At 41.2% G+C, this 22,283-nt stretch overlaps 2 protein-coding genes and 1 long non-coding RNA gene across 10 annotated transcripts in view; 2 read left to right on the top strand and 1 right to left on the bottom strand.

Moving 5' to 3' along the window:
• Window positions 1-469: 469 nt before the first annotated feature.
• copz2 (COPI coat complex subunit zeta 2) lies at window positions 470-9,994 on the top strand. Of its 6 annotated transcripts, none has more exons than XM_058048731.2 (10): window positions 470-739; window positions 2,954-3,022; window positions 3,239-3,323; window positions 3,475-3,572; window positions 4,297-4,352; window positions 4,889-4,966; window positions 5,350-5,401; window positions 7,216-7,254; window positions 7,577-7,609; window positions 9,345-9,994. In XM_058048731.2, the coding sequence occupies exons 1-10, from the start codon at window positions 722-724 to the stop codon at window positions 9,390-9,392; spliced, it is 576 nt and encodes a 191-aa protein (XP_057904714.1). In that variant the 5' UTR covers window positions 470-721; the 3' UTR covers window positions 9,393-9,994. The 6 variants fall into 6 exon arrangements, 4 of the variants coding, with proteins under 4 accessions (XP_057904714.1, XP_057904716.1, XP_057904713.1 ...); XR_009119526.2 differs by lacking the exon at window positions 470-739 and adding an exon at window positions 6,017-6,125 and having other exon boundaries at window positions 2,706-3,022; XM_058048733.2 differs by lacking the exon at window positions 7,577-7,609.
• Window positions 9,995-11,057: 1,063 nt separating this feature from the next.
• LOC131102980 (uncharacterized) overlaps window positions 11,058-22,283 on the top strand; it is a 13,781-nt gene continuing 2,555 nt past the window's right edge. The window contains exons 1-4 of the long non-coding RNA XR_013629978.1: window positions 11,058-11,194; window positions 11,273-11,386; window positions 19,756-19,914; window positions 20,006-20,178. This is a non-coding gene — a long non-coding RNA (uncharacterized LOC131102980). The remainder of the gene's footprint in view (window positions 11,195-11,272; window positions 11,387-19,755; window positions 19,915-20,005; window positions 20,179-22,283) is intronic.
• igf2bp1 (insulin-like growth factor 2 mRNA binding protein 1) overlaps window positions 14,589-22,283 on the bottom strand; it is a 26,556-nt gene continuing 18,861 nt past the window's right edge. For all 3 annotated transcript variants that reach the window (XM_078797186.1, XM_058048720.2, XM_078797187.1), the window contains 10 exons: window positions 21,402-21,695; window positions 20,772-20,906; window positions 20,567-20,689; window positions 20,355-20,490; window positions 20,068-20,190; window positions 19,832-19,948; window positions 19,491-19,565; window positions 18,962-19,093; window positions 18,774-18,887; window positions 14,589-18,341 (listed from right to left, as the gene is read on the bottom strand). In XM_078797186.1, coding sequence (XP_078653312.1) covers window positions 18,192-18,341; window positions 18,774-18,887; window positions 18,962-19,093; window positions 19,491-19,565; window positions 19,832-19,948; window positions 20,068-20,190; window positions 20,355-20,490; window positions 20,567-20,689; window positions 20,772-20,906; window positions 21,402-21,695 — 1,399 coding nt within the window. In that variant the 3' untranslated portion in view covers window positions 14,589-18,191. The remainder of the gene's footprint in view (window positions 18,342-18,773; window positions 18,888-18,961; window positions 19,094-19,490; window positions 19,566-19,831; window positions 19,949-20,067; window positions 20,191-20,354; window positions 20,491-20,566; window positions 20,690-20,771; window positions 20,907-21,401; window positions 21,696-22,283) is intronic.

Raw genomic sequence — 22,283 nt, 5'->3', positions numbered from 1 at the left:
TGTTTTCATTTGATATGGACTAACTTATTAATGATAAATATTAAAAATATAATATTAATAATAGATGTGACAATACAAAGGTTACATAGATTATAATATGGCATATTGGATTGCTTTTAGCATATTTAACACTTGAGTACAGACATAAAATTCACAAGCTTTGTATCATGAAGAAATACACAGTATATTATAGATAAAACACACATATATTGTAACAAATATTACGTTGAGTTGATTATTTCAAATATATATTTCAAAAGTTTTTTAAGTGAGGCTCAGTTGCTGGTCACGTGGGCACGTGAACACGTCGCGTCAGCTGTGCGCATGTCATGTGACGTGTGCCGTCCCGATCCGGTGCGATTCCTTTAACTGTTTTATGAGTCGTTCAAGTGAGTCGGGTAGTCGAATCGCTGGAGTCACCCGTCACAGAGCGCGTGCGCACAACCTCGGACATGCGCAACTAGATTCACCGCCTCCCACGGTTTGTCCCGGGTTGAATCACGCCGTGGCAACATGTAACCCGCTCTCCTGTTTTTTTTTTCAGTTTAGCTAGCTGTAGCGCGGGTGAGTAAGTGAACGAGTACGTGGGAGTCCTGATTTAGTTAGAACCTCGCGGATTTTGAACGACTCGTTCGGTAGCCGCACATCTCTCCGGTAAAGCTTCAGTGTGACAGCTCAGGGGTGTCCAACTGTCCACGTCAACACAGCCAGCGAGGCGGCGATGGACTCTTCGTCTCTGGTGAGCATCCACAACGTTTACCGATTAAGGAATATACACAATTTGTGGTCAAATGCGTGTCATTTGGAATGTGAAATGCTCTGGCGATGTGTTTGGTTATATCACATGTAGTGACATATGGTGGAGTGGCTAGCTTGGTGCTTACAGTGAAATGATTGACATGACTTATACGTTGGTTCTTTCAGAATGACACGTCTGGTGTTTGATTTGATTTGCATATATATTACATGTATATAAGTGTTTCATTGGGAGGCGACGTGGTATGCAACCAACTTACTGTGTTTTTATTTAGTCCATTACAGTAGCCATAATTCATAATGCAACAGGGTGTAAACCCAAGATGACAATAGACACACGTTAAATAAATAGAAAGCACTATATGCTGAATGTATCAGCAGGCCTGCGTGTGTTTGGTTGACGTGTAGAAATGGAAGTGCCACGTCCACTCCTCTCTCTCTCTCTCTCTCTCTTTTTTTTCTCTTCTTTTTTCTCTTTCTTCCTTTGCATCATGAGTGCAATATTACTAGCAGCAATCAATAAATACACGCAGCTGAACGATACATCACAATCAAGTCATAAAATGGATGAAACAAGGTAAGGGAAAAAAAGAAAGAACCTTTCTACCATCAGCCAATGAGCTGTCCACTTGCTAGCTGACTTCCGCTTCCTCTTTCCATGTATTCGCAAGATACGTTACGAAGATAATAATAGCAGGCTAAGGAAGGTCAAGTGAAGCGCCTTAGATTCATCGTTTATACGCGTTTCCAATGGTTTTAGGCTTGTAAAACTACAAAAAGGTGTTTTGTAGCTAACTGTGTTAGCTTGCAAAGAACTACAGCGTCAACTGTTGATGACATCATTGACAGACGGAAGAGTTGACTTAGACTTGTTTTCATGTATTAGCAAGCTATGCTAATAATAACAATAATATTAGATAAGCTAAGGAAGATAAGATAAAGCCTAAATGTTCATTTATCACTTTCATTCATCTTATATATGCATTTAGGATTGTTTTATGTATGTAAAACTATAGTAAATACTAATTGTAAAACATTTTCCTCTTTGTTAGTGTTCAAATGCTCACAAGAACAATTTGAAAGCATGCCAGAACTTGGGTTCTGTTACAAACAACTACTGGTTGCGTAGTAATAGCACTCAGCCACTAGTGGCAGTATTTTGCCAACGCAAGCCCTCCTAGCTAGTAGTTCCAGAAAGCCGGGTAGTGTATTTCTTGGGGAAATGGTGCCAAAAGTTAGGACTTTTAGGCTATAAAAATATTAATGATATGTTGATTAAGAAAAAATGTAATGACAGAAAGCTGTTTTGTGCTAACGTTTGTGAGACTTGTGACGTAACTGTATTAGCTAGCAAAGAACTACAGTCAACTACTACCCAATATAGTAAACAGTAAGAGAATATAAGACATACCACCTTTATAAATACACTTTTTAACATTATTAGAGCCCCGTAAACATGAAATAACACCTCTATAGTCACCTTTACCCTCCTGTTGTTCTTTCTTTACACCACATTGCAACTCTGAAGCTACAGGGACTCAACACAGCTGCTAGCTAGCGAGCTAACCAGTTAGCCTCAAATGTATTTCTTCTAAATCTAAGAAACCCAAAATTTACCACTGTCACAGAATGATAGATCATAATCTACCACCTAGCTGCCATTATTTATTCATGAATTACATTTTGAAAAACTGTGATATAGTGAAGGAGTGTCAATGGAACCATGATATCACAAGGGACAACTATTCTTCTAAATACGACATCTTGAATGAATACGATATTGATGAATACGAGGAGCTGTTCTCTCTTCCTCCAGAGTGTCTGGTCTAAGTTCTGTGATACACTAAGACTGTGAGTTTATGCTAGTCAGTGCATAACAGAACTTTGTCCCGGGTCTAAAAAGCTCGTCGCCAGAAATGGACAAGCGGAGGGAGTCTTTCATTACGTCTCAGTCTGGATTCAGTCTCGGTCTGCAGGAACCATCAAAGTCTCCTGTGGACCAAATCATCCAACCTTGTTCCTTGCCAGGGTTTGGAGGTTGAAAAGTCAAGAACTCTGACTTATTTTACTCCTGAGCTCAACTACGTGCCTCCTGTCGTGGAATATCAGTCCAAATGAAGATAGTTCACCCTGAAATATGAAGCAATCGTTCTGATGTTATAACTAAATGGATTTGACTGCAGTGTTTTTGTTGCAGGAAGCTTCCCTGTACACGGTCAAAGCTGTTTTCATTCTGGACAATGATGGCAACAGACTTCTGTCAAAGGTAACCTTAAAATATTGCGATATTTACTATGTGGGGCCTTTTACTTCAAATATATTGTGGTGTTTTTTTCAAGGTGGGTATTTTTAATCTTATCAGATTTCAGTATGAGGTCATGATTCCCTCATATCTCTATTGTGCATATCTCTATTCACATCCCATATTGTGTACTCGCTCAATGAATTGTCTCTTTTCCACTTCTCCTCTTACCTTTTGCAGTATTATGACCCAGAGTTTTACCCCTCCATGAAGGACCAGAGGAACTTTGAGAAGAACATTTTTAACAAGACTCACAAAGCAGACAGTAAGTTCTACTTTGTTGTTTATCCCTCGACCAGAACATTGCAGTACTCCTACTTGAAGTGTCAGTAAAAAGTAGCAAATGTACATGAACAGCAAGCGCACCCTTCAAGGAGTGTTTGCCATGCTCGTGAAATAAGATATTTTCATCAAAGCTTTAGATGAAATCGCTTTCCTGGAGGGAATGACGATCATCTACAAGAGCAGCATCGACCTTTTCATCTATGTGGTCGGCAGCGCTCAGGAGAACGAGGTAAGATCATCAAGATTATCATCCTTTTTGACATTTATCCTGATGAGATGTGAAATTAACATAAAAACGCCTCATGATTACATTACTACACACTGGATTGTCATTGTCTCTTCTTTTACCAGCAAACTTACATTGAAAGAAGTCAAACTATTGGATGACTCAGTTTGAACAAAAGTCCACAAAAACCCACTCCTTTTTTTTGCTTAATATAACATAAAACTGGGCGGCACGGCGGACGAGTGGTTAGCAGGCAGACCTCACAGCAAGAAGACCAGGGTTCAATTCCACCCTCGGCTATCTCTGTGTGGAGTTTGCATGTTCGCCCCGTGCATGCGTGGGTTTTCTCCGGGTACTCCGGTTTCCTCCCACATTCCAAAAACATGCTAGGTTAATGGCGACTCCAAATTATCCATAGGTATGAATGTGAGTGTGAATGGTTGTTTGTCTATATGTGCCCTGTGATTGGCTGGCGACCAGTACAGGGTGTACCCCGCCTCTCGCCCAAAGACAGCTGGGATAGGCTCCAGCACCCCCGCGACCCTCGTGAGGAAAAGCGGTAGAAAATGAATGAATACCAAGAACAAATATTTATGGAGTATAATATAATATTTTTGAAAAAAATCACATCTGATCACATAAAACGATACAGCGGGCCGAACCCCCAGGCCTTGCGTTTGACACATGGTGTCCCAAAGTGACTGTTATTTGTTTTCTTTGTCTCCAGCTGATGCTGATGTCTGTACTCAACTGCCTGTTTGACTCCCTCAGCCACATCCTCAGGTAATAAACATATTCAAGATGTTGGCGTATGTGCTCTTATCGTCATGGCAGCATCATTGGAGGCGGGGCTTGGCTCTGGTAGAAGAGTGTTCATGTCTGTGCTTCTCATGCCGCTTCTCATGTTGCATTCAGTGCACAGGCGTGTATGCGTGTGGCGTGCACACCAGGACCACTCGCTGGCAACTGCAACATTTTCAGCCAAATAGTGAGCAATGCGGTTGCTATGGGAACTGAATGGGATGAGTACTGAAGTGCGTGCTAGATACAATATAAAAGTACTTGGTCACCTGCTGATCCATCATTTTTATGCAAGCTTTATTGTAACAGAGCCAGAAAAAAATTTTATATTCGAGGTTTATATATGATTGAGGAGAAACAAGTATTGGATTCTAATGCTTGCTGCTGGTGTGGAATGAAATATTTATTTCCCTATGAATCTCTCCCATATTTTTTTTTTTTGCTCATCATAAACATTTTGGACTGTAAACTTATAAGGCAAGAATTTGAAAGTCAATTTGTTGTGTTTTTCCCTGCAGAAAAAATGTGGAGCGAAGGAGTTTACTCGACAACATGGAAGGAGCGTTTCTTGTTGTTGATGAAATCATTGATGGAGGGTAAGCATGTTCATCCCACCTATTCTTTATCTTTTATCTGACATTATTATTTCTAGAGATGTACGGTACCTTTTTTTTTTTCCAAGCCTGATAACTTTTAACATTTACAGAAGCGAGTTGGTTGGTTGTTGGTATTTGGGTAATTTTCTAATTGTAATGTTTAATATGTTACATTAAAATGTGATTGATTTATTTTGTGTTTATTGTATGACTATTATTAGTTTTATACAGTTATAATTTGCAAGTATGCACAGCAGGTGGAAAAAATATCCTATAGCACTAATGTATCGAACCGAATCGTGGATTTATCGTTGCACTCCTGATGAAGTGATCTGTATTAGTTCTACAAGTATAAACTAAATACAAATGTATTTCTTTTCCAGTGTGATTCTGGAGAGCGATCCCCAGCAGGTCATCCAAAAGGTCAATTACAGGGTAAGGTTTTCATTTTGCTACCTGAAGTTCCTCTCGCCTTGAAATACATGGCCAAATAATCATAATCATAAATTATTGGGGTGATTATGAGTAAATTATGACATCATACCGATAAATCTGATTACCTTAATAGCTATAAATATAAGTAATTGTTTTGCATGTACCAAATGTTCTCAGATGAAGGGGGAAAAAAACATGGAACACACAAAAAATTGTATCAGCAACACGGTTTGTGAAAAGTTGAAAACGTTTGCCAGAGACCTCCGTAGCGGCACACCGACTACTCGGAACATGTGTCCGAATACAGTGCACCTTTCTGGCCCATGCCAGGTAGCTCCTCTCCTCTACATTCTTGGTCAAATCCCAGTTTGTTCCGGTCTTTCTTACCTCCGGGTGTGGACAAACTACACTTCCATCTAAATTTAGAAAGTAGATAATAAAATAAAAACAGAAAGTTATTGGTATGGGTTTGGGAAAAAAAAGAAATCATGTATCGAATATCGAATAAATGAGTATTTGGCCTGTTGCACGCCATCCTCCAGCTTTTCTCATTGCCTCCTTCCCGACACTCAATGCCTTTCTCTTCTTCTCCCTGTCGTCTCTGATTGGCGCCAGCTCGTGTCAGAGCCCGCCTACGGGTTTGTCCTATTTGATCACATGACTGGTAACCTGCAGGGACAAACAGACAGGAGCCAGCTGCTGTAGACAGTAGGACAGAAGAAGGGTGAGAGAGATAGTGAATGCATGGTAAGAGAGGAGTGCCATGACTAACAGGAGCTGAGAGAGGCTAAGGCTTGTGATGGGTGGATTGAGTATTAATAACACTGGTCGCTACCATGTGACATGTTCTAAAAAGGTAAGTTGTGTGTTCATTCAGCTTGATAGAACAGAAGACCGTGCACGTGCACTGTGGGAGTTGACAAGTGTAAAATGGGTGTTTAGGGGGCTTTAGGGTGAGGCCCACATCAAGTATTCCACGAATAAAGGATTTCATTTATTCAATCTTTGTTAATAACAGTTCAGAACATGAAGAATTCCCTTCACTACTACAATTATCCTCATTTCCAGACCCGACCATGTTAAATGAATGTCCCAATACAGGATTCAATGTTAATAAATGGAGTGTTTTTGTAGTTCGAGCATAGAAAACATGTTTATGCCTTTCTAAATACACTTTTTTAACATTATTAGACATGACCTAACAGTCCTATGCTCACTTTTACATTCCTATTGACCAATATATGTAGCAGAGGTTAGCGCACAGTCCACACAGCTAGGAGACCCTAGTTCGATTCCACCCTCTGCCATCTGTGTGGAGTTTGCATGTTCTCCCTGTACATGTGTGGGTTTTCTCCCGGTACTCCGGTTTCCTCCCACATTCCAAAAACATGCTAGGTTAATTGGCGACTCCAAATTGTCCATAGGTATGAATGTGAATGTGAATGTGAATGGTTGTTTGTCTATATGTGCCCTGTGATTGGCTGGCCACCAGTCCAGGGTGTACCCCGCCTCTCGCCCAAAGACAGCTGGGATAGGCTCCAGCACCTCCCCGCAACCTTTGTGAGGATAAGCGGTAGAAAATGAATGAATGAATGAATGTAGCAGACATAAGAAAAAATAGAAAACAGAAAAACTGTCTGTAACCTTCTAAATATTATTTTTAACATTATTAGAGCCCTCTAGACATGAAATAACACCCCTATAGTCACTTTTGCACTTTGTGTACGACCGATTTACCCGATCTAATGTTTGCACTTGCATGCGTTGAAAGGCTTTCTCTCTGTCTCATATCTTTTCTCTTTTTGTTTTTTTAGGTGGATGACAATTCACTGTCTGAACAAAGCGTAGCCCAGGTAAACAAACACACACACACACATATACTTGTGCCGTAGCTGCAAGGCACACTGATATGTTAATGTACTGCATGATCGTGGCTGACTCATCAAATGCTAAGTTAATAAGAGGCTGACTGACACACAAAGCTCTTACACTCAAAGTACTTGCTGATTAAAGACATACAGTCATGCAGCAATTTATTCATTATAAAAGATACAGAGAGGAAGCCGTGATGGAACCGCAAATTGGCGAGGGACGGCTGTGTTTTGATATTTTATGATGATATTGGATTTGTACATAGATTAAGGTTCTTTCTGTCTTTTGCTTCAACCCTGACAGCACATAACCGACAAGCTGGCTCTCACTTCCGTTGTAAGTTGTGGCTAATTACTTGGGGTGTCACTAGACCACGCACGAGGTTGGGTCTACAAGAACGATATTTTAACATCACTTTAACAACAGTAGAATGAAAATATGTTAATATATTACATTTGCTAATTTAGATGCACTCTGTGTGTATGCTACTGGATCCGCCTCCACCCACCGAAACAAAAGACTATATGACTGAGAAGAAGGCTCACCCCGTCATGCCATTGTTCTACGGTGCCCCAAGGGGTTAACGGAAAAGTGGACTTTTTTGGAATTTTGGTTATCATCCTTATCATACATGACTATTATGACAACACACATGACTTTCTCTTTTCCGTGCGTTCTAGAAATATAAAAACAGCTAAAAAAAAGAGGCAACTAAGAATGCATGTAACGGGACACACCTATTCCGCTTATAAAGCCTTCTGACAAAAGTGCCAACAAGGCTCCATTTCCATCATATGAGCTGCATATTCATCAAGCTACAGCGAAATTATGCCCAAGCACTACGTTACTTGCGTAGTGACACCTCGCCACACCACAGCTGCTAGCTACTAAACTGCTAACAACTAGCGCTCACAATGAGGTTTTTTTTCTGAATGAGGTATCTTGTTATGGTTCAATCTTGTGAGCTCTTGTGACACCCCTACTAACTAGATTGTACTGCTACTATTACTACTGCTACTAGTAGTATAGTGTTCCCCAACCTTTTTTCGTCTTGTGTACCCCCAGAGTGCCCCTATCAGTTGTAGTTGTAGAGCACGCATGATATAGGCCTAGATGTAATATGAAATGACAGTGAACTCATCATCTTCCCCCTGCAATATGATCGCATACCACTAGGGGGCGCACATATCGCTGTAGTAGTACGCTTACTGCGTCCCCTCAGAAGTACAAGAAGATACTGGTGCTTTTTCAAGCAAGTTTCCCCATTTGTTCCCATCAGAGAAAATGTGCACACACAGCTTTTTGCTCTCATGACTCCTCATGATGATGATGATGATGATGATGATGCATGGCTGTGCAAAAGCACTCCCACCCAAAGTACTGGAGAAATCTCACTCATCTAAAACTATATGACGGTAGAAGTCACATCTCTGTGGTAACTGAAAATGTTTCCGTGTGGGTCGCCCCCCCCCCCAAGTCTGTAGGTCACATGGTCATAAAAGTGTCACCATTGAAAAGAAATGGCCTGCTTTTCAATGCAATACTTCCATCAGCACGCTTCCCTACACTGCATACTTTGGTCCCTGAGGGTGCAATCATTGCACACTTAGCAGAAATTACCACTGCCGCTGCCTTCTCTTCTATTTCATGGTAAATTGCAACCACTCAACCTGGTCCTTCCCCTTCCACTATGTAGCCAAGATGGCGATTATCAGGGGCAGTAAGTGTCCATCCCTGCGCACTCACCAGCACACAATTCTACGTCTGAGTATGGAAGTGGTCCCTAGTTTATGTCGGTTAATTGCTTCCAGACCCGACTGTGATAAGTGAATTTAAACAAAGTAGCATAGCCAGCTACCGAGCTAACTAGTTAGCCTCTAAACTCCTCTAAATGGAGTGGGGAGGAATGACAAAGAACACAACAACATACCACTTCCACACTGAATAAGAGGATAACTTTTTTTTCTGTCTCTGCCATTGTATGTCCATCTCGGCCATGGCTTCAATGAACCACTGCAATGACGCTAAAGGATTGTTAAATGTGTTTGTACTCTTTGTGTGATTGTTGCAGGTGTTGCAGTCGGCCAAGGAGCAGATCAAATGGTCCATACTGAAATAAACCAGTTTTTTTAGCCTTTGTGTAGCAGCCTGGGAACACCAAAGGGAAAAGCTTCATGTTCTTTATGTTTCTGTTTGTGGTTCACTGTTCAGCACAGTGCATGATGATGATGATGATGATGATGATGATATTAACAAGTACAGTAATCCTTCGTTTGTGGTGGTTAATCAGTTCCATTCCCAACCATAAGTGAATTTATTTAGAAATTGAATATTTCGATAGTTAGGACCAGTTTACCACCTTCTAAATACGCTTATTATTATTATTATTAGAGAGACACCCAGACATGAAATAATGTCCACTTTACACTACTATTACCTAATATAGTAGATCTAAAATAAATAATAGAAGATATGAGACATAATGTAGACTCGCACATAAACTTTGGAGAGTTCCTTGGAGGTGTTCCTTTTATGTTTTTGTTTTTTTTTTCTTATTGTTTTGGCTTGGCTGTTGTCTCATCAGTGTGACATTACTGACACCTAGTGACCAGTGTAGAAAGCTACATATCTTTGAATGTGTGTTCTGTATGCTTTATATTGGTAATTTATGTCATTTAGCCATTTTTATGCTTAAGTAATACATTTAGGGGGGAAAAATCATACCATTTGTCTAAATATAATTTTTTGCAACTAATAGACAGTATTAAAGCACAAAACAGTGCTGTTTTTTTAAACCATGATAGCGTAAAGCGCAAAGAGTCGAGGGATTCCTGTACGTTGTATCTAAATAGATATTTAAGAGTGTTACACAGAGATGTGTGCTGTGTTGAGTTGTGTTTAATGGACCTATTTTTGAAGGGCTATGTTAAGCGTTTATTTATGCAAACCATGTCTTGTCTTGTTATGTTTTGGAAAAAGTGCAGTACGTGTTTATCATTAAGTTTCATGCCGCTAAACAAATGCTGACAAAGAATGTTACAGTTCAAATTTGAACTAAAAAGAAATGTCTATTTTATTGATCATCTATTGACCACAGTTTCAAAATGTTATGAGGTTATTATATAAATATATTTTACATTAAAAAAATTAATAGAAGAATTTGGAGAACTAAGAATAAAGTATTTTCTCACCCTCAAATACTTATTTGCTTATTGAAAATCCCCCCAAAAACAGCGCTGACTTTGAGTGACCTGCAACAGTGGATGAAGTGGGCAACTTCCAGAGCTTCACAACAGATCGCTTCAAGTGTGGTGGGATGAGGAATACCGCCAGGAAAAGTCCAGGAGCTCCCAATGGCTGTGACTCATTCACCACATTCAAATATTTCTTCAAAAATAAGCAGCAGTGTGATGATGCTGGAGGCCACACATATTTTTGAAACATAATTATGGCACCAAACGAGCAGAGCTCATAAATATAACATGAATTCTGTTTGGATCAGATGAGCAGCAGCACATGGACCCTTTTAACAACTCAAAAGCAGTGATTGTTTATTATTATCAATGTAGATCATGTAGAATGTAGATGTAGATTTATTTTTCCTGATGATTATTTATCAGTGTAGATATTTACACCGATTAATTTGTCCCGCCAAACATTACACAAATAATGAAACCAATCAAACAAGGTGCTCATTACTACAGTACTTCCGTCGCTCTACAGGGGGCAGCAGTTAGGCGCACGTGTCAATGAAGAAATAGTGAATTGAGTAGATGAAGAGTCATTTAAACAAATATGGCGCCGACTACTCTTCAGTACAGGTCCGTAATGAAAATCAGACTTCGAACAGCGACTGGACTACGGTTTCGAAAGAATATAAACCACGAAGGCACTTTCCGGCGAAATATCACAATTGTGACGGTAGTCTATCCGCTCGCACACTCACAAATGATAAACGTTGAAAGATAACTACGAGCAAACCCCTCTTCTACTCAACAGAAGACAGCATTAGCTTGGATGGCATAGATCCTTGCTAGAAAGAAAACGCTTTTCACCGACGCGGAGACGATGGAGGATTGCATGCTGGCATCTTATGAACAACTACAGCAGCAGGTAATGACACTCCATCATATGTAAGTAATATTCTATTCTGTTGGCCTATTTATGAGCTGTGTTATTTTAGCTTAGTTAGGTCGACTAAACAATGTTAATATTAATTCCGTACTGGGATGATACAACTCATTTTTATTTGGTAGTCTTCGTCAAAGTACTGCCGTGATGTAACTGATTTTTATTAAATGCGCATTTTCTGTAAACTGTACTAAACCACCTTTGTTTAAAACATAGTTCAATGTTTGAAGAATGCTACGTTTGGGACTTAGATTAAAATAAATCCATTGAAATAAATATATCACGTGAGCATAATTGGACAGATTACGAAAAATCACCGGAAGACGTGTAGTATTCTACACTGGTCAGTAGGTGTCAGTAATATTACATAATTAAAAAAAATAACCACCGCAGGAACAAAGAATCACCCTCACCCTGATAACGTGAGTCCATATTACCTTATTTTCTGTTATTATATAATGGCTAAAATATTGGTTAATAGGAGTGGAAAAAGTAATTATAAGGTTGTTATTTCATGTCCGAAGGGCTCTAACAACATTAAAGACCATGTTTAATTTCTCTTATGTCTACTATATTTGGTAGTTTGAGTGTAAAGGTGACTATAGGGGTGTTATTTGATGTCTGGGGGGCTCTAACAATGTTAATACACAAGTTGTATACAGGTTTCCTACGCTCTAACTACCAAAGTATTCTATTTATAAATAAGGAGTTCTACTTTGCTTTACTTTAAACAAGGGATTACTGTATTCCAATAATAATGGTGTCCCTGATGATGAAACACACACACACCATGTGACCCTCACTTTCAATGTTTTATTTAATTTCATAACCATTTAACAACTGAGAATGGAGAACAAAACAAAATCATCTTTGGAAGAAATAAAAAGTGTTCTGCATTTAACTGACCATCTATGACGGTATATGAGAGACCAGTTATTCATTTTCCTCGATTTCCTTTCACCTTTTTTTTTTCCACAAAAAAATCTTTCACCTAGTTTTTTTTTTCCTAAGAGGTAGATGAACAAAACAGTTTCATGTTACGTTACATGTGGGGCCCCTTGCTTCTGGGCAATATAATCTGGGGGCGGTGATGTTCAGTGCCCAAATAATCCCGGGTGCCATCATCACGTGCTCTGAACCGCCTGTCAACCTTGTTTGCTTGTCTTTTTCTTTGTCGTTTCATGCGCTAAGTCAGGGGTGTCCAATCCATGGTCCGGGGGCCATTGGTGGCCCATTTTTAGTTTTGCAATTGGCCTGGGGGACATTGTAGGAATGAAAACTAAGCAAAAATGGTCTAGTGTAAATAAGAACATATTATGACTAGTAGTGCTAATAATACACTTATAACACAAAATCAACACAGTTTTTGTCATCTTTTTTTTTTTAACCAAATGAAAAATTGACCCCCAAGTCCTTTTGATTTTTCAGTTGAAAAAGTTAGGACACCCCTGGTTGAAGTATATATTTTTATAGTGTCATTTCTAAGCTGGAAATAGTTTTTAGAAACTGCAAAATAAATTGTGTCAAAGGCTCTCAGCCATCATTTAATATTGCTTGCATGTGAAATCGTGACATAATATTCATGCTAAATTCATGTTGTTGACTAGGGCTGTCCAAAGTGAGGCCTGGGGACCATTTGCAGCCCAGAGAAAAATCAATAATATTGATAGTTATAATAACGATAAACGTTGCCACAATAACAGTGTTTTTTTTCCTTTAAATATAGATTTTAACTGCGCTACTTTGGACTGGTTTTTAGCTTTTAAACAATATTAAAAATATGCCACATTCTTCGATTTTTTTTCATTTCTTTTTTGTTAAACCTTGGACACCCCTGCTGCAAACGTCAAAGCCCTTGTTGTTTGAAAGGCTGTCACCCATGGTTTGCTAGGTTATACGTGAAATAATTCCTCTGAAATGAACAATCTTCTGGCTGAGTTTTTGTTTTGCTTTGAGGTAGCGTCCTAGTTATGTGACTTTATTCAAGGTAGGGTGTGGAGGAGGCAATGTAGGGGATGAAGAAGCGTTATGCCACGTAGCTGAGAATGAGTTTGCACGCTGTGTATCAATACTTTTATGTCTTTATACAAGCTCCAGGCCCCAGTGCAATGGGCAGTATGGTTGCATTTGTGTTGCCATGGTAACTGCTCTACAGTTGGGTCACAGGGGCAGCAGTTCAGTAAGGAAGTCCAGACTTCCCGGTCACCACCCGCCAGTGGATCTACTCTGAGCTCCTCTCCCTATGTCTTAGGGCTATGGAGGAAGTGCTTGTATCCACCATCTGGCATTTTGGTCACTATGTATATCTGAGAACCACTGCTTTAGGTTTGGAGGTGCCGAAGCTGAGAACTGCCCTAGTAACCGCTCAAGGTCACAGCCTAATGAAGGATGCTTCTCTGAAGAGTGTGACCCCCCCGTGTGGTTGGAACACACCCTCCAGTCACCCGTCTTGAAAAGGGGGACCACCACCCTGCGGTACACCCTTGTTTTGACTTGGCGTTCTTGGGGTTGCACGGCTATATAGCATAGTGCATATAGCATATGTGCATAGTTGTTACCATAGCAACACAAATGAAACCACACTCCTGTATTGGGGGGTTGTTGGTCAGTTAGCATTTGACTAGGTAAACAAGAAACACGGCCATGTTCTTTCAACAATCCAAAAAAGTTTGACACTTCATTTTCTTTGTGTGGCAACTCACTTTTCATCCCTCAACCTTGTTCTGTTGGATTCAAACAGATCCGGGTCTACACTGCTTAGGTCCGGGTTTATACTGCTTAGATCCGGGTCTACATTTCTTGCATCCGGGTCTGCACTGCTTAGATCCGGGTGTGCACTGCTTAGATCGGAGTCTACATTTCTTAGATCCGGGTCTACACTGCTTAGATCTGAGTCTACATTGCTTCGATCTGGGTCGACATTGCTTGGCATGCTTATGCCAAGCACAGACCTACATGTTAGTCATACATTATATTTAGACCATGTCCACACCAATGCAGAGGCTTTCAACAAGGCACGTTTCCACCACGCCGGTCATGGGGAACTTTTTTCCCTTTTCCTGTGTGACAGCACAATGCTGAGGCTGAGGTTTTCGAAAACGTTGCTTTTCAAAATTCTTCCAATGGCTTGGTTTTTAAGGACAAAAATGTCTGTGTTTAAAAAAAAAATCAAATTCCTACAAAAATCTGCCTTTTTTAAAATTCCCCTTGTCGGTGTGGACATAGCCTCGGTTGCTTGTGGTGGAAAAAATATGTGGAATCAAAAATAAAATCCAACCACGTCTTGAGACATGAGGAAACAAAGTACGAAAGAAATCCAAAAGCGTCTTGAACAGAAAATAGCAAAGCCAACACAGTAAAAGACCAGCAGAAGAGAAGGCATGGAAACTACATGTTCCAGCCCACTCCACCCCCCTTAAAAAAAAAAAATCAAACGTCTCATCCCGCTTGGCAGAATGAAAACAAGGAGAACTGAGTCATACGGAAAGATGCCGGGGAGAAGAAAGAATTGAAGGTTGCCACGACACTCCTTCACTCGTTATGCTTTTCTTGAAAAATCTGCATCATGTTTCTGGTGTTAGACGTTTGTTGACAAGTTGGGATACGATGATGCTGTCCACAGTTCACCTCAATTAGTGCAACAGTATTTCATGCCCAATAAAGCTTGCTGAAAGATAACGACATTTAAAAAAAAAAAAAGACTTTGTTATTATTCCAAATGGCTGAATCCTAAATACGATGGTAGACCCCCATGCTATACAACAGGGGCGTCCAAAATGCGGCGCAGCTCGTTTCTGGTGGAGGAAAAGACTAAAAAGTTAAAATGTTAATACAAATAACACGCTTTGTCACCTGTAACCAAAAAATCTGTTACAAAAAACTTTTTTTCCTTTTACGGTCTAACATATCTGAACGCCGAAGTCTTGGATTTTTTTTTTTTTTTTTTTAGTACTTGTTGGAAAAAGTTTGGACACCCCTGCTTTTAGAATGAGGTTGAAGTTTGAAACAAATGTCAGACAACTTCAACATAAGTTGTAAAACTGTCACCACCGGACGGAAAAATGGAAGCGTGACACACACTAAACGTTTGCTTTGGTTTTCCAATTTTCCAATGAAGGTCGGTGGCATCAAGCTAAACGTTGTAAAGATTATGAATTCCAGATTAGGGTCATTCACCGCTTGCTTAAACCCATAAGAAGCCATGGCGACTCAAAGCAACCACTTTCAATGTCCTCAAAAGTGGACATAAAGTCATCAAGTCTCTAAGATCCTATCCAGACAGACTTTGGGGTTTGAAAAACAATTTGCATCCAAACTGTGCCAGATTATCAAATAGATGGATCCAGACGGGGAACGTGTCACTGGGTAAAAATAATGTAACACAGAAGGCACACCCTACGTGTGGCGCTGTAAACAAACACAGTCCATAAGTCTATCATCTTCCGTTTATCAAGGCGCATCTGGATTTACCACCAAGTGGAATGTCAACCAATTATTCACATTTGCGAGGCTGAAATCATGAAATCTGAAGATATTTACATTTTTTAATCAGAAAAACTTGTTTTTGTGGTAAATCCACCGTTATATTACAGCTCAGGCTTCTTACGGGTCCAAACAATCGTTACCTTGTGTGTTGTGACTGATGACACAGATACACAGTGCTGTTGTGTGTGTTTAAATTGTATCTTTTGCTTTGTTTTTGCTCCCATTTTGCCGAAGGGAATGGTCCCCACCCCCTCAGTGGAGACACCATAGGTTCTCTTCTGATTTCACAAAAAATAACACCCAACACACCGACGCTCACATGCCAATGGGGAGCCTTGGGAGGTGTCAGTGCAGAGTAATACATTCACCTTCTGACTAGTCCAGAGACTTTGCATGTCCTGTAGGTCCATTAATGCACCTTCATTCTCCAACACTGCTGCATGATTCAATTCCATTTCATCTACCAGCACATTTCCTACCAAGTTTACTTGGAAGGTGGCTCAAAAACAAACCGTCCCATGTCCTCAAATCTCCGGGTAATATTTGGCACTTGGGGGGTATATACGTTGTACAACAGGGCAAGCTGGTAAGCATCCGAAACCCCCATGTTGCACGAGGACGCTTGAAGAGCTTACGGCGACAGTGAAGACAAACATGAACACGGCTCCCCATTGGCAGGTATTCACCAATCACACGTCAGGAAGACAAAGCGCGTGTTTCCTTCTCCAAAGGCAAAATGGCACAGAAGCGATCCCTTCCTTGGAAAAACACACTTTCTCATCATTCTCAACTCATCCAAGCACGAAAACACAACAACAGAGAGAGGAAAAAAACAACACCTAAAAAAAATATTCCTTTTTTTTCTTAAAAAAATAAAAAATATTCAGGACTAACAGCTTTTGTTTTCTTCGTCTCGTATAAAATATCAGCAAGCAAAGAAAATTTAGGAATACTGAGGTAACTTCACCCTGAGGTAGATTCTTTTCATCTTCTGCTTTTTATTCCTTCTCTAATCTTGGCAAGTGTCCCATCGAAATCATTCCCCTCGTTATCAATCACAAAGAGGCTCTGGCAGACTGGGAGAGAGAACAGGGACACCTCGTCCTCTGAGTTGATCTTTTCTCAGCGAGACTCGGGTACCAAAAGGTTGGAGGAATTGAGCGAGGACAACAATGCTGACAAAGATATATGAACAGTCCACCATCTTTATGGTCGCTTTATTGGAACAAAGAGACACGGAATGTAAAGAAAATTCGGAATTCTGTCCATTTGGAACCTCTCCACCGCTATGGGCAAGACTAAAGATCATTGATCAATCACCCTCGCTCTGGAGCTCTGGTGCTTGATGATGCCACAGGAGTTGGGAGCACCGTCAGCAAGAAAAGCATTAGTAAGACACTTTGCTGTCATGGATTGAGATCCTCCTTGTTTTTTTCCATTCTGTCACTCTTAAAATAAACCTTCCATAAACATTGTGGACTGTTCATATTTTTTATAAGGAGGTACACTTCCTAAACCAACATAGGAAGAAATACTAATGTTGTTAAAGGTGTGGGTGTTGTACTCTGCTTTATGACTCTTAAGTGCAGCGACGCACTAATCCGCTTGTGGTTTTGCCAGGCCTCGGTCTTCCTGCTCCCTCTCCTCGCACTGCTTGACTGCTTTCTATTTGAATAAAAGATTTCTATACATATATTCCTCTTAAAGACCATAGAAAATATAAGACTGACTGCAGATGGCCGGAGAGGCCTGTAAGGGACACCGGAGGCTCCAAGAGACCCCGGCTCGTGTCTCAAAGTACAGATTTCTCTCGTCTGGCTTCCGCAGTAGATTTCCAAACAATACGGCCGCTTCCATTCAATGTCAGCCATGTTGTTTCAATCTAAACCGATGTGATGCAGGATTTGCAGCAGATGAGGAACTGCTGCACGTCCACCAAGGCACACTAGGAGGACACCCTTCCCTCATGTCCTTCATCCCTCCATCCTCAATCAGTCTCTCTTCTGGCTTGTCATCTGGTCTGCTTTTCAATCGACTTTATCCTTTCATGAAATGCATTTTTAATTGCATTTCTTTTGAAATGTTTTTCTCTCACACGGGCATATTCCCATCCTCTTCACGTCTCCCTGTATATCGCTGGATCCTTGTGTTGCTCTCCTTGATCTGTTCGTCCATCTTTGTGTCTCTGCATTTGTCTGTACGTCTTGTCTGTCTGTCAATCAGGCTGCCCCACAGTGTGTGTGTGTGTATGTGTGTGTGCGCGTGTGTGTGTGTGTGTGGGGAGCAGGCGGTGCTGCGACCATCACTTTCTGCGCAGCTGGTGGTCTTGATTCAGTCCCTGTGTCGGGCTGCAGCGCTCTGAGAAGACCTGGTTTTGTGGGGCGGGGCATCCCCCGCCTTTCTGTGGCTGTTTGATCTGAGTCAGGATGTCTCGGATCTTTCTTTGAGCCAACTGGGAAGCAGAAAAGACCACAATGCTCACACACACCGAATTGAAAGCTACAGATTTACATGACACATCTGATTAGACTTCATGTTCACTGGGGGGGCGTCACGGTACACAATGAGTAAGGAACAGGCAGTGTTTATCAGACCAAGTGTCTAATATTGACGTATTGTATGTACCGAACCATGATTGTGGTGGTAGCATGTCACCGCTAATGGGTTTAATTTCATTGTATTTTCTCCACTCTGATAGACACCCAATTGGTTGCTTCATCCCCTTGAGCAAATAAAAACCTGTCCCCAAAGTAACGGATGCCTGCCGAGACATTATATGAAGACAGTTTGTACTTTCACTAAATTCAAATCAGAAAAATAGTAGAATGGTGTTGATATTATCAGTGCAACAATATACTGTATATGTTCCAGATGATTCCATTACCTGGCTGGCATAGAAATGTCCAATAATCTTGACGATGACTTGGTCATTTTCATCAGGCGTCTGTTCCCTGGGCACGACCACCTCAGCTGCTGTGAGGTTCTGCAGCTCATTCACCTGGAAATATTGTTACCTTGTTACACTTGTTCAACGGTGGACAAGCGGTGCCAGTGTGGGGCATTTTGTCTTACCGTCTTGCCACCCTTCCCAATCACCCTTCCTGCAGCAGCAGCCGCCATCTTTATGTGAGTTTCCAGTTTGACTTCTTCCTTTGGCCCAAAAAAGTTCTCTTCTTTCAGTTTACCGTAGATTCGCCCCTGGGCCTGTAAACCAATGTTTCAGATCCACTTAGGAATTTGATCCCAGACTGAATTTGTGATGAACAGGGGAAGGCAATTTGTGTAGAAATTGTGTATGAACGTTGAAGAGCTAAGCTGAACTGAAATGCTTTACAGGAAACAAGGAACTGCGGGAAAATGGGGAATTTTGGCATGGTTTGAGAAATGTGGCTTAGTCACTTGTTTTTAATGGGAATGTTCTATTTTTTTCTGGCATGGTTTGAGTCAGTAGTTTTGGAAAAGTGGTGTTATGGAAAACCTGGCATTTTTTTTAATGGCACGAACAAGCTGAACATTTCGATGTTGGAATGACTCGACAAGTGTCACGTGTCGATGCTCGTCAGCATTCACGATGAATGATGAGCTGATATGTGGGTGTTACCTTAAACTGAGCTTCAGGGGGTCCAGTCACGATCACCATCCTCATTTTAGAATCTGGAGTTTCAGCGGGGGCAATCTGAGGAGAGGAAAGTAGAGTTACAGGCTAGCACGTCGGCTTAATCCACAACCAAACTCGCCTGTTGTACTTCCAAACATGACTTGGCATTGTATGTTAACTTTTTCACCGTATAAATCTCATGCCCATTAAAGGCATAATGGTGTAAACATTGGGTTCTTATTCTGTTATCAAGTATTTCTACTTGCAGAAGTTGCAGGAACAGATCCAAAAAGATGACCGTGGAGAAAGCACGGCATGGAAAGGACAACGTGTCAAACACAGACCTTGATGGACGCCCCAGCAAAGCGACTCAGTTGTTTGATGTGCTGCCCTTTCTTTCCAATGATGGCTCCCACCGCCTGTGCTGGTATGTACACGTGCACCGTCTCCTGCTCCGGAGCCTGACGACATATACGCAAAAACAGGAAGTGCTTTACACAACAGTTCAACATTCACAGGACTGCCCCGAGGTCTAACGTGGATGCTATTCATGAAGATGTAGCAAACTGCAGTTTGTTACCCCAAAACAAGAGTATGGCGTTCCAGGGACTTGGTTTCCCGATGGTGGTGGAGGCATGTTGGAGGAAGACGGGAAGAGGCCTAAAGCTCCCAGGTTCAGCCCAGGTATCAGGTGAGTCTGTTGCTATAGCGACAACCATGCATTTCCATCACTTTTCTTTCAGAGCCAATGTTATGTGAAGTTTAGCTTTTGCGGATTAGAATTGCAGACTCTATACAGTATATCGCTATACTATATTTTCATCTGCCGCTGTGATGGTGTCAGGAGCGTGCCGACTGTTTACTTACATTCATCGCAGCGATATCGTTCTCATAGGCCTCTCTGACCTTCTTCATAATCTCCACCTCAGCTTGACAGCAGGCTTCAATGGATCCTTTGACCGTGATCGTTCTTTCCGGGTTGTAAAGTGTCAGATCCTGCAGACTTGACACACCACACCGTATAATATTAGTCATATTTATACTGTAATATTATTATTATGCAAAGGTAAGATTCTTACGGTGAAATTGTGATCTTGGTGTCGGTGTCCTGCTCGACCTTTTTGAGGTTGCGTCCCTCTTTCCCGATGAGGCGCCCCACAAAGTTATTGTGAGCAAGAAGCTTCAAAGGAACCTCGTCAGCGCTTCATGTGGGAAGTAAAGACGTTGTTAGAGTCCAGGATGAACAGCAGTAACACTTCTCACTGCTCTGTTTTAAACGCGTACGTCTTGGTGTCCTTGGCCTCCTGCTGCATGATGTCTAGGATCATCTGGCAGGCGGCGGAGCAGCCCTCTGGCGTGGAATGGATGCTGATTGACTTCTCAGCAGCGCCTGCATTCTCTTTGCGGTGCACGTCGATTCTGCCACAATGAAAAAGCATCCGATTATCAATCAGCCAATCAGACTGACTAAAGTCACAGGCTGGAGTCTATCCCAGCTGGCTGATTTGGCTGAAAGGCAAGTGTTAGGACCCAAAGGTGTCTAGGGTAGGATGGAACCAAGAAAGTGTAAGGAAGAAAAATACCGGGCAAGTAGAAATAACACACTTATTGGTCAAAGGAGAAATGAAGCAATTCCTGCTGGGCTTATCATAAGTCAATGACATGACTGACACATGTCACATGTCTATCATTTCCAGCAAGGCATACGTGCATAGACTAGAGTGACAAGTACCATGCTGTACACTATTAGTACATGTGTGTTGGAGAGTATGTATGTGTATGTATATACAGTATGTATGTAGAGTATGTAGTATGTATGTACGTTTGTATTTGTGTGTGTGTGTGTGTGTGTGTATAATGTATGCATGTATACACGGTGTATGTATGTATGTTTGTATATGCACACACACGTACTTGCTCTGCGTCTGCTTGGTGATGTTGCGGATGGTGGCTCCCTCTTTGCCGATGATGGCTCCCACATATTGTGTTGGCACAAGAAGCCTCAGAGGGATGTCGGCGTGCTGAAGTTTGCTCGGCATGCCAGAGTTTGGGGAGCCACCACGGGGGCCACTACGGGGCCCGTACCCCGGGCGCCGGCCGTTGTCGGGCCCCCGGTGGTCTTCTTCCGGATCAGAGCTGTCGTCAGGGATGTAGGAGACATGAAGGGTGTTGCTCTCAAGCTGGTATCCATTCAGCTTCTGGATGGCTCTGAGAGGAGAAAGATCCCAATTTGGAACCATTCCAATATGTGACATCAGATTTAAAAAGTGCAATCATGGATTACATGTTGGATACAACTATCAAAATATCAATGGTATCAATGCCAAGGGTAGTATCAATACTAGTGTGATGACGTATGTGTTTGTGTGTGTATATATATATTTACGTCTTTTCACAAATATTTGTGTTTTTGTCCATATTGTTACATTGTTTATATTATTTGTATACATTGTTTACAAAGTCAGAAAGGCCAAACTAAGTCTCTAAGAATATTTATAAACTTTATGGAATAAATTTGATGGAAGACTTCGATGTTTCACATTAGCATCAGTTTGTCATAACTAGTAACTGCCGTTGTAGCATACGAACCCGGAAATGCTGCAAGTCAGGACTACCTTCCTGTTTACATTGGCGCCTCCTACAAACAACCAATCATAGACCTTCTTCTTCATTATAATTTGCGCGCCATCATAGTACTTCTTACACCCATTGGCTGCCGAAATAACGAAAACTGAGCAGCGACGCCGTTTACTGTAAAGGTAAAAGTACAAATTCTCTTTTGAAAATGTAGTCAGT

This window comes from Doryrhamphus excisus, linkage group LG16 (assembly GCF_037039965.1).
Source record: "Doryrhamphus excisus strain RoL-2023G ecotype Guam linkage group LG16, RoL_Dexc_Guam_v1.1, whole genome shotgun sequence".
NCBI classification, from domain to species: Eukaryota; Metazoa; Chordata; class Actinopteri; order Syngnathiformes; family Syngnathidae; genus Doryrhamphus; species Doryrhamphus excisus.
The sequence above is the reverse complement of the archived record's forward strand: the minus strand, read 5'-3'. Positions and strand labels throughout refer to the sequence as shown.